The sequence below is a fragment of the Aplidium turbinatum genome, chromosome 7 (assembly GCF_918807975.1).
Source record: "Aplidium turbinatum chromosome 7, kaAplTurb1.1, whole genome shotgun sequence".
Lineage (NCBI taxonomy): Eukaryota > Metazoa > Chordata > Ascidiacea > Aplousobranchia > Polyclinidae > Aplidium > Aplidium turbinatum.
The window spans coordinates 30,483,512-30,495,881 of record NC_137478.1 but is presented as its reverse complement, the minus strand read 5'-3'; the positions used below and the strand labels follow the sequence as shown (position 1 = coordinate 30,495,881).

General features: G+C 37.8%; 1 protein-coding gene across 1 annotated transcript; it reads left to right on the top strand.

Annotated features, from left to right (window-relative positions):
- The first annotated feature begins 6,227 nt into the window (after positions 1–6,227).
- Positions 6,228–10,784, top strand: LOC145774210 (uncharacterized). Its single transcript, XM_082585388.1, has one exon. It carries the CDS (start codon positions 6,228–6,230, stop codon positions 8,916–8,918), a length of 2,691 nt encoding a protein of 896 aa, XP_082441514.1. The 3' UTR covers positions 8,919–10,784.
- The last annotated feature ends 1,586 nt before the right edge of the window (positions 10,785–12,370 follow it).

Sequence of the window (12,370 nt, the reverse complement as noted above, 5' to 3'; positions counted from 1 at the left end):
GAAAGTGTTTGATTGAAATGTTATTTTGCAAGGAAGAGCCATTTTGTGTTTTTGTTGTTGCCCCACTTCCCTGTGGATTGAAGTTGGGCCTTGGACACAATGTTGGAAAGAACTGCAGAAAATTTGTTTTTGATGTGACGTTACGTATGAATTAATTTCATGAACAGAGGGTGTGTATTCATCAAAGAACGTTTGGAAAATAGTGACCTTATTCGTTTTCCATGCCGGTGAGTACGTAACTGACAATATGAAAATGAACAGTTTTGCACAGGCCTAGAAAAAATCAAAGCATTTGCACAAAGTCTTGTCAAGTTCAATCATTCATATTAAAAAAAAATAGAAGGGAAATCTAGTGTTTTAAATTACTGACCAAAGTGTTGCTGAAAACTTAATTTGTAACTCACTGAACATATTCAGAGTTATTTTACTGGTAAGTGATAATGCAATATGGTAGCTTAATTTTAGCAAGGAAACATATTTTTCAACTCAAGTTTGTTAGCCAAACTAATATTGATTGATGAAACAAACAAAATATTAGATTTTTTTATAATATTGAATTTACAAACTAAATTTTTATGCAAGAGCTCTGCAAGTTTTAAGATAATAATCTGTTGATCAGGTCTACCAACAACGATTGCATGTAATACATTTGCATTTTCTGGATTGCTTGATTTTATCTACAACTGAACTTGTCAATGTAGGTTTTTGATTTTTTTAGTTTCAGTTATGATAGGCTTTTTGATTTGAAATTGCTGTAAAAAGTGGAGTTTTTGGATCTACGCATGTTTCCATTTTACATATTGAATACTTTTCAGTTTGTAAAGTCAATTCAAAAATAAAAGTTTGCTAGTGCATCACATGTTGGCAATGGTCTTCACAGCTAACAACTGTGCAGTCGACCCTCAAATATTTGAGAGTTGCCCTAATTTCTTTTTTGTTAATTTTGAGATATTTATGGGCAGTGGCTATTTGACCGGTCATGACGTCATTGCATAAGCACTTTTTTCATTTTCTCTTTCAAAGCAAAAGACGAGAAGCGCCGACATAAGTTGTAAATTCAACACGTATTCTTCTACTCAGTTCGTGGCGCGTAGGGTTCGTCTTCGGCTGCCAATCTAGAGGGGTGAGTTCGATACTATCCGGAAGCATTATTTTTTTCATTTTTTTTTTATCTAAATTTTGACCCGAAGCGCATTTATGTGGTCAATTTTTAATTTGAGTAGCCTACAGTCCAAGTTAGTTAATAGTTCTCTAATATAGTTCTCAAGTTAGTTATATACAATACTTCTTTTAAAAGAAATGATAATGGTAAAACCATATTTTAAAGAAGTATTGTATATAACTAACTTGAGAGAAAAATGTAGGGTCGTTCGGCAACACACGTTCACTTATGACAATTGGAAAATTACCAAGAGAAATTCCCAAATTCCAGCAAATTAAAAAAACTCTAACATTATTACTCACATTTGAAAAGACATAAAAAATGGGCTGTAGGCTACTCAAATTAAAAATTGACCACAAAAATGCGCTTCGGGTCAAAATTTAGATAAAAAAAAAATGAAAAAAAAGAATGCTTCCGGATAGTATTGAACTCATCCCCTCTAGATTGGCAGCCGGAGACGTATCGCACGCGCCACGGACTGAGTTGAAGAATACGTGTTGAATTTAGAACTTATATCGGCGCTTCTCGTCTGTTGCTTTGAAAGAGAAAAAGAAAAAAGCGCTTATGTAGTGACGTCATGACCGGTCAAACAGTGTTTCAGATTCAAAGACCGGAGCCGGTCAAATAGCCACTGCCATATTTATGCTTGTGCTAGCTGCAATAATGCACACAGTACATTACTAAATAAGTTAAACACATGTATGTGGTTTTTAAATAATGTCTGAAAACATATCTGAGATATATCTAAGGCAGCGGTTCTCAATTGGGTGTCCTCGAAGCATTTTCAAGGGGTCCTTAAAAGTTTCCAATTTGCAGCATGTTTGATAAGTCAAGACATTTAAAAATTGGTTGTGCTCTATTTGTGTATTGCATTGATTCTCAAACTGTGTGTTGTGATGCCCTGGTAAAAAAAATTCATATGAAAGAGCTAAATCTGTTTATAAGGCTACGCATGTCCAACTTAATTTTTTTGGGCCAGCAGATTGCTGATCAATTTAGACTTAGACATGCACTGAGTCTTAGACTGTTGAGTAACATTTGCTTTTCTATCAGTAGGCTACTTTCAGTTTTGCCATGAGTGTGCAGGCCTTAAAACTCGTGTTTTTTTTTTCGGCAGCCATCGTGGCCTACCGAGAGCTCCTTCTCAACGGCCAAATCTGCGTGCTTGGAGGCCAAAATACAATAACGATAGCACAAGTAAATAGAATTAAACTTTCAACAATGTTAAAATGATCACTTAGCGTTGTTGAAGTCTGGGCGACGTCCTGCAATAGAATTGTTGTACCACGCATTAACTGCTTTATCGGGATTGTAATCCGGAATTGCTGGACCAAGTAACGACCCTAAATTGTTTTAACTGCTTGCAGCTCAGTAAATTGTTTCAACTGCATACCGCCTTTCATAAAACCTGACCATTTATTCCGTTATGATGTCACCATTGAAAGGGTGTGAAGTCACTAACCCACAGCGTTCTCAACTATGAAGACACGTGTTTTACCCACAGATGTCAACTAACCTAGTTCTCCTTTTTAACAACGATTCAATGTCTGACAACATTGAATCGATATAAAAATGACAATATTGCCAGCCGATATAAGGGAGCAAGTCTTTTAGGCGCTGACAGTTAGGCGCTGGTCTAATAGGCGCGCACACTGTGGCGTCTGGATATTTAGGTGCGGAGCACTGTGGCGCCCGGTCATTTAGGTGCTATTCCTAGTAAAGTCTGTAGATTGTATCAGCTTGGCAGCTTGCCAGAAAATTATATCATGGCTTCAGTGAGTGAAGCTGCTAAAACCGGCAATGCTTTTCACACAAAATGTTACATTGAACAGAAAAATATATTGTTGTTTTATAGATTTATTATTGTTTTATTTGTTGTTAGTCCAGGTTTGCTTTGGTGAAAGCTTTATCAATAAATTATTGAAGCTTCCGAACATTATTGAGTTCATTTTTAGTTAACTCTTTTGCGACCACGGACGTATACACACGTCTTGGGATTTTTGCCATGATAACCAAGGAAGTATCCCTACGTCCAAGGTTAAAAGGTAGCCTATTTCAAGCAAAAAAATAATGTAAATGATGGCAGATCCATAGTCTTTGCCTGTCCTTTTTTGGCTAATTAAAAAAGAATATTTTGGCAGTGCAGTTATCAGATGAGGACTTCTTAAAGATGGGGACACAGTGGATTTTTTTCTTTCACTCATTGGAATTGGCAGTCAAAACTGGCTAGGAAACCCCTTACTTTGGAATTTCTCGATCAAAAAAACTGTAGGCTAAATTACGTAAACTTTTTGCTTAAAATTTTCCAAATTACTCCATAATCATTCTGCTGTACCTCCTAAAGCATTGCGCGCAGAAACGAAGTAAATTTTTTCTCATGTGCAGAATTGTTTTGGCATTCGATTAAACTACATATATTTTCATATTATTGTATCATGCTTGGGTACACTTTTCTGCCAATTTTTAATTTTTTTAGAAATTAGAAAAAATACCTTTTGGAAAGTTGCTAGTTGTACATAGAATGTTTTAAATTTTATTGCAAAGCTTTGCATCTTCGGATAGCTGAAGATGTATGCTTTCATTTGATGTCAAGATTGTGCGTCTACGTCGATCACATCATTCACATGACATGTTTTTACCGCGTAAATACAACAGATTTGTGTGAAAAATGTCTGGTAATTTAGATTAAATATAAATTACTTCTGTTCGGGATGGATTGGCCATGTGACGAGAACGCGTAAGACGCTCTACTACTGTTCACATGAATACATTTCTACAGGGCATATAGGCTACACCTTGGCTACAAGTTGCAAGCATAATGGTGAGACTTCGCTCGTTATTAAACCTAGTCCGGGTTTTGACGGAAAACTAAGTTACTCTTCACTCAAGCCTACCGCCCGCTTGAGCACAGCCTACGGTACATTTTTTACTGATGTTTAGTTATTATTTGACCTAACTAAAAGTGAACTCAATCTCATACATTTTCGGAAACTTGAATAATTTATTGATAAAGCTTTCGCCGGCGCAAACCTGGACTAACAACAAATAAATGCTGAACACGCGCATTAAAAAAAACAACATATTTTTCTGTTCAATATAACATTTTATGTGAAAATCATTGCCGGTTTAAGCAGCTTCACTCACGGAAGCCATAACATATTTTTCTGTTCAATATAACATTTTGTGTGAAAAGCGTTTCCGGTTCAAGCAGCTTCACCCATATATTTTTCTGTGTAATATAACATTTTGTGTGAAAAAGCATTGCCAGTTTAAGCAACTTCACTCACTGAAGCCATGACCAACAACGCACACGCATTAACAAAACAATATATTTTCCTATTCAATATAATATTTTGTGTGAAAAGCATTGCCCTACGCCCCTACCTGCCAAGCTGATACAATCTACAGACTTTACTAGGAATAGCACCTAAATGAACGGGCGCCACAGTGCTCCGCACCTAAATATCCAGACGCCACAGTGTGCGCGCCTATTAGACCAGCGCCTATTAGACCAGCGCCTAACTGTCAGCGCCTAAAAGACGTGGACCCCGATATAAATTATTATTATTATTTATTTGCGTCAGACAAAGTTGTCCATATCCAAAACAAAAACAACGAAATAATACACAAACTACAAATGCATAAAGGTCACAGAGAGCCACTTTGGATGCCGTCGGTTTAAAAGCTCACTAGCCTAAATGGGTTATCTACTGTTACAAATTTACATACAATGAGCGTTGGAAGAATTGAAAGTATTCAGAACGATAAAAACAATCAGATGACATTAGGTCTGATATAAAGCGATTTGAGGAGTGAATGCAACGGTTGATAAACGAAAACATGTTTTTCCTCAAAAAACCATCAAACGTTGTTATATTACTCATTGCTTGATGTTCACGGGCACTGACATAACGAGGCAAGTTGTGCAATATTCTAAAAGAATCATTGTAAACAACACGTAATCGTTTTATACTGGAAGATCTAAGCTTGTTCCACAACTGGGATGCAAAGAGCGAAAAACAATGTTTTTTACAGCGGGTGAGCATTTATCGAAATAGCACTTCGGATTAACACTTCCTTAAAATAAACGTCGGGAATTGCAAACAAGACTAACAGCGCTGGTGATCGCAGCTGGATATATTCAGTAGGCGTACAACAGTAGTGGTTATGATGCGCTGACCTTATTCTTCGTCACTCTTTGATACTACATATTTTTGACATTTAATCCACGATCATTGTATTGCGAAATTAAATAATTGGCTAGAAGAAACCGGCGGCCAAACTTGGCCGACGGAGGAGGTAGCACAGGCGGTCATTCAAGCACTACTTAGCGGCCATGGCCGCCGGCTGCTTTAAGGCTTGCTGTGACTATTACGAAATATTGATTACCAATGAAAGACAGAACAATTGTTTGTAATAATGGCAAATATTCTATTACTTTTCAATAAAATTTATAGAAAAACATCAAATCAGCATTACCTAGTTTTGATACTGTGTGCCAACATATAGCTCATAACTTTGTCAATAGCATAACTTTATCAATTGTGCCATCAATCATCATAAGTGTGTTGCTTTGAAACTTATGAAACTTTTGCTTCCATAAGGAGATGCAATATACCAAAATTGTAGATCAAATTGTTTTAAAGATCCGCGACTGCTTCAAAGACACCAAAGATGCCAAGACAAGAAGGTTGAGAACCACTGATATAAAATATTTAAGATGATAGTCTTAAGATGATAACATAGGGAACATTGTAGATATTAAAATTAGCAGTTGTAAAATACTTTCAGGGGGATTTCAAACTATTTGTGGTCATACTCTGTCCCTAACCGGTAGCCCTTCTGAATGCTTGAGAGTCAACTAAGTAAGTAAGGAGAACCAAAATGTGAACAATGGTAAAAGGTGATTTTTTGCACTCACTTCTTTGTGTATCCAATTCACTTTTACAATCATTTTTGATGTCATTCATTTTAATGCATTGCAGAAATTATATATATACCTCAACTTTGAGGTCATACATTCTTCAATATAAATTGACTAATTTTCATTCAAACTAGGTGAAAGATGGATGGTGGTTTTTTTCGAGGAACAAGCGCTGATCAAGACAGTCGCTTTGCCAACAAGCAGAAAAAACTATTAAAGTCAACGAAGTTTGCAAATGGATTAGATACAAAGATTAATATGAAGAAGGTTAATATGGAAACACTGAAACCTTGGATATCAAAACGCACTACAGAACTTTTGGGGTATGAAGATGATGTCATTATAAATTTCATTTTTAACAATCTTGAAGAACAATATCCGGATCCAAAAGTTTTACAAATAAATTTAACAGGTTTTTTAAATAGTAAAAATTCACGGCAATTTTTGGGAGAACTTTGGCCTCTTCTCACTTCTGCTCAAAACAACCCTACTGGAATCCCTGATGCTCTGCTGCAACAGAAAAAAGAAGGAATTATGCAGAGACAATTGGAGTTTGAAAAACTAGCAATTCTGAAGCAATCGATTGAAGAGACTTGCCATTTAAAAGATAAAGAAAGAGAAGAACAACGCAAAAAGGATCACAGACGTTCTCGTAGTAATTCAGATGATAGACATCACAGTGGAGGTAGGCGCTCAAGATCGCGATCTCCAAGACAATATGGAAGATTGCATAGGTCTCATGAAAAGCATCACGTCTCTTTAAAGGAAGCTAGTAATGTTTCTATGAAAGTACCATTGATGAAGAAAGATCATCAATTATATACAATCTCAAGCAGTATGCTTTCTAAAACTATCACCAGCGATGTCAAACATTTGCCTAAACAGATTGTTGAAAATGAAAGTTCAGTTTCTGAAAAGCGATTATGTAAAGGCGAAATGATCCTTAAAAAAACAACTGGTGCACAAGCAATAACTGATTTGTTAGAGTCTGAACAAAACATCCAGGCTAAAACAACAAAAGTGTTAAAGGAAAAAGAAGCTTCTCGTGCCAATCTGGAGAGGAGTTCATCTAATAATAATCAGTCTATAAGATCATCATCAAAATTTTCATCTCCAGAGCATGGTTTAAACAAAAGTAGAAAATATCGTCAACACTCTTATTCGTCACCAAGGAGACATCACAGAAGTGAAAGCAAATCTTCAAATGAAAGAGGCAGGCAAAGATTGCGACAAAGTTACAGAAAATCAGATTGTACTGATGTAAAAAAGCATTTCACTGATTCTTTGACTAAATCTTTTAGAAAAGCTTCTTGTAGCCCGGAAGGTTGTCATGTTCGGGATAGATCTTCTTCCGGTGAAATGCGTTGGCGACGAAGACGTGATGCAGAAAGAAAACAAGCAGAGAATCGCAAACAAAAAGAAGAAAAGTCTCAACGTGATGATTATCGGAAACAAGAAGAGATGCGAAAAACACAGCAAGATGGATTAAAACGAAGAGAAGAAAGGCATCAAGGAGAGTATGAGAGTCGGTGCAGATATGAAGAACGGCGAAGAAGTGATGAAGAAAGACAATATAAAAAGGAGAAGCTATGGAACAGAGATGGCATATTTGATGAACAGAGTGAACATTCAGAAGATTGGGATGATCGCAACAAAAACAAACATTTAAAAAGAAGACTTGGAAGAGAAAGTAAAACAAGGATGAGGGAACCAAAACGTAACTCTTATGCAATGGAATACAATCGTCATAAATATTCCCAATCACCGCAGGATAGGCAACAACGAAGATACCACAATTCTTCTGAAAGCGAATTTGAAAAACATCGGAAGAAACATGGAAAAAAGGAAAAAACACGTTTTCAAAACTCCAGAAAAAACCTTCTAGTTGCAGCCAGACACAGTCAAACTAACAGGCAACATTCTGTCTCTGACAGCAGCAGCGAATCTAGCACAAGCAGTCAATCACCACCTCCGAGAACACACAAATTTAGAGATGTTGCACATGTTTATTCTTCATCAGAAGTTTCATCATCTCCAACTCCACGAAAACGCAAACATTCTACTTCAGGTGAACAGGATCCACAACGTTCCAGATCTCATCCTCAGAGGAAATATAGGAAAACTATTCGGTGCCAACAATCGGACTCTGGTGATGAGTTTCGTCTCCCTTCTCACGTTGCAAAAGGAAGAAAATCCACACAAGCAGCAGAAAGTGATTCAAGCTCTGAAGAGTCACCACCTAGAATGATTCGGAAGCGCAGAGGAAGCAGCAGCGAGACTAAATCAAGTGATGCTGGATCTCATCCAGTTTTATGGAAAACAAAGCGAGCAACGCAGGAAAGCTCAAGCAGTTCTACTTCAAGTGATGAACTAGAGTCTTCAGCAAAGCGTGATATAAACAAAGATATTGAGTCATCCTTGGATGATCAATCACCTCCTATGATGATGATAACCAGCAAAATTAGAAGCGGAAATCCTTCATGGCAATCTTCTCGTAATCAAGAAGAGTTTAGTAGCACGTACTTCAAAAAAAGAGGAAGAAAGAGCAGTTCAAGCTCTAGTTCTTCTCCATCCAGGAGAAGGGAGGTTAACCAGCCCAAACGGCAGCAGGTACCATCATTTGAGAGCAGTTCTTCATCTGAAAGTGAAAACGAAGAATGGAATAACACTGCTACTATCCGCTCCTTGTCCACTCCTCATAGAAATACTAAAAAGTTGAGGCAGACATCCGTGTCATCATCATCATCTGATAGTCATTCCTCGGCTTCTCAAGATGAAGAGAGAAGCTTAAGAAGTACTGCTCTTTCAACCATGAAGAGAAGAAGGAGATGAAGCTTTATCCTTGAGATACGGTAATGCTCTTTGAACCAGTTGCAAGATGCTGAACATCAATGAGCACTATCCGATGGTGCGGCTTGTGAAATTAACCTGTCTTTTTTCCAGAGTTAAAAAAAAAACTTCATGTCGTTTATGTGTCGTTGTGGTAGCTTATGTCTAAGACTCTATAGTAGACTAAAATTATAACTCACCGGTATATTGTTTGGCAATGTATAAAATATAAAGCAACTCAAATGAATGCGCTAGGCCTTGTCTCAACGTCGTTGGCCTTATGCCCACGTTAGGGACACCATTCCTAGCCCACGTGCTAGTTGCGTGTTTATTGCAACCACTAAAACCGTAATTGATAATTTATTTTGCATCACTGCTTTGAAATAATCCAATGACAAAAGCATTGGTGATTAAATCACTGAAATTACGCTTTGTTGATTCATTGAAAGCTTTTAGTGAATTTTTGGATGGTGTCATTGGATTGGAATACATGTTTCTGAAAGATTGACACGTTTTTGACTATGACTTTGCCTTCATATTGATTATAAGTTGTGGGTTTTTAAGACCATGCTACTTTGCATGTTACAGACTTTGATTCATACCGAACGTCGTTTGTAACCACCCAAACAGCAAATCAGTCATTCTTTACATTGACTCAGTATATTAATACAATGGTAATGCAAAATCTTACCAAATGATTGCGACTTCACATTTAGTTTGTCTTCTGCCGAGAGTTTATTCAATCATTGTGTCAGTTTCTGGTCATACGTTACTTGCTTCTAGCAAGCTCTTTCAAAAGTCGCTGCAGTGAACAGCGCATTGCGACAGTGTCCACAACAATGATAGGCTACTAGTCTATCCGGATAGCAGAGATGTACGTATACGCCGCAAATTCTACGCCGTAGACTTGCGGCGTTGTCAGATGATATCAGATGAACACTTTCAGATGCGGCGGCGTCAGACGCAGCAAAATGTCAGATGAACAATTTCAGATGCTTGTGTTTCTTCGTGGAAATTCAAAATAAAACTTGTTTGTTTTGAGTGGTTTATACCGTGTGAATGTTTGGCACCCAGCAAACAAAATGAGTTTACGCTAGTGTATGCGCTGACGCCGCCAACTTTTTTTACAAGTTACGTTGACGCATACGGCATATAGTTTTTCGAACGTTTCCGCTGACGGCGTCAATATGTTTTGTATAGGCGTACATCACTGCCGGATAGAAGCCAGAGTCGTGCTGGTTTCAACTATAACATAGCCCCAGCTAGTAGCAGTTACGTTTTTCGCTTTGTTTCAACGTCTGAAAACGTTAAATCGGTTTAAATATGGGAAGTTGTTGCTACTTGGGGCATAAACTGGTCTGTTCCTCACTGCCTCTCTTTACACTCTGCTTCAAAGAAGCCTAGTCTTCATCCCGAAACATCATGGTCGACCACAGGGTTTTCTACTGTAACTCTATCGAAACGTGTGTTTTGATTGTTTATGTCCATCATGTTGGAGTGAATTGGTTAGTTCTTATGCCTACGAGCCTAAGCAATAGAAATAGAATGCCTATCTTGCCATTATCGATTTTAAAGAATTAGTAGGCCTAGAAACTTCGTTGCGTTGTTTTTACTTCACAGTCCACTGTGAGAAAATTATTAAAATATTATCAATAGGCTTAGTTTTGTTTCAACTTGTGTGGTAAGACTTGCCGAAATACTAAATGATCTTTTGAAAAAACAAATGCTTCAAACTGTATGTTGAAACGTATATATCTTTATTAGGACTACACTGTAGCCTGCTTAGTTTTCTAGCATTGATTTTGCAATGTTCACTTTATAAAGTTTGGTTTGTTGAAATGCTTTTTGAATCGAAACGAATTAAAAAATATGCCCATTTGCTAATTATAGGCTAATCAAGTTATGTTGTATAAGATTAGCGTAGTTTACTCAGCTTGCATTGACGATATTTTGTTAGTTTGCAACAGCGAGGTTACTCATTTGGATAGGTTTTGTATTTAAAACTAAGTGGGTTCTTGGCTGTGCTTGCTGATGTGTTTCAAATTGAAATTACCAACAGAGCGAGGAAAACAGTGACAACTGTCGCATAATTATTCAAGCATTTCTAATAAATGGTTATGAGTGTAAACTCGATCACCGAGTTTGAACAGGCCAACAAAACATGAAGTGGCAAAAGTTTAAGTCGTGCATAGTAGGCCTATACTCTATCATGTAAATTTAGAGAAGAGGTTCTCAACCAGGGATCAGTAAAAGTTTCCGAATTTAGGCTAGGGAACGTTCAAATATTACGTAACGCCTTCGAGGGGGAGGGGGGGGTTTATGCAAAGCGTTACGTTAGCGTCACATCGGGGGGGAGGGGGTTCAAGCAAAACGTTACGTAACGCTTTCGAGTACGGAATGGTAGTTTTTTGTGCTGAATTCGTAGTGAAAAAGCGTTACATGGGGGAGGGGGGATTGAAAAAAAGCGTTACGTTGGCGTTACATGGGGGAGGGGGGGTCAAAAATTCGGAAAAAAAGCGTTACGTAATATTTGAACGTTCCCCTACAGCATGATTGATAAATTACGACACACAAAAGTTGAAATAACATTTTGAAATAAGTTGGTTTCTTTATTCTCGGACTAACATAGCCTCCAATACAGAACAGTGGGACTGTTCACCTGACGTTATAGCCTAGATTAATTTCTTCCAGTTTTCCTGGCATTTCTAATATTTGTGAAGCCCAGTGACGTTCGGTGGCTTAAACCGTTGGGAAAGCAACTTGGAAATATGCTGCAGCAAGGTAGTAGGCACGAAGGGCGTAACCGTCCGGCGAAGCCCGAAGGTGTGTTGCCGAAGGCAACACTTCCAGCGGGGGGTATGGGGGGCCACCCCCAGAAATTTTTGAAAAACACTTCCAATTTGGTGCGCTCTGAGAGCATTTCCAAAACAAAACAAAAATCTGTCAAATTGTGCTTCGCCTATGTCGTGATCATACATCCATTTAATGTTTAGAAGTCATGAACAATCTTAATTTTAACTTTGCAGGACCAAAATCCAGTGTTAGACAGGGAATAATAGTTGTCTAAATATTTAATTCGTCATGAATGTTCATTCTCAGATATTCAGTTAGGCCTACACTACAAAAACTAACACTTAGGCTTAAACATTACAACCGCAAGCAATTTGTACAAAAAGCTGGATAAGTTTGCCTCCTGCCGCAGGAGGAGTCCTGCGTACTAAATATTGCAGCCGCACCTGAACGTTCATTGGCGAAGTAACGTTATATCAACGCTGTAAAAAGGGCAAAGACATGACTATGAAAGCTAGTAGGCTAAAGTACATGGCGAGGAGACATCAAAAAACAGCAACAATTATTTCGGCATTATGATGCTGTGCTCTGCACCGTGACGAGAGACCATTCTGACGAGTTAGTCTAGCCGCTCTAGCGAATGTTCGCATTGACGTCACTGGGAA

Bases quoted from the DNA above. Each gene is read 5' to 3' on its own strand.
- LOC145774210 (XM_082585388.1), top strand. From the start codon at position 6,228: ATGGATGGTGGTTTTTTTCGAGGAACAAGCGCTGATCAAGACAGTCGC.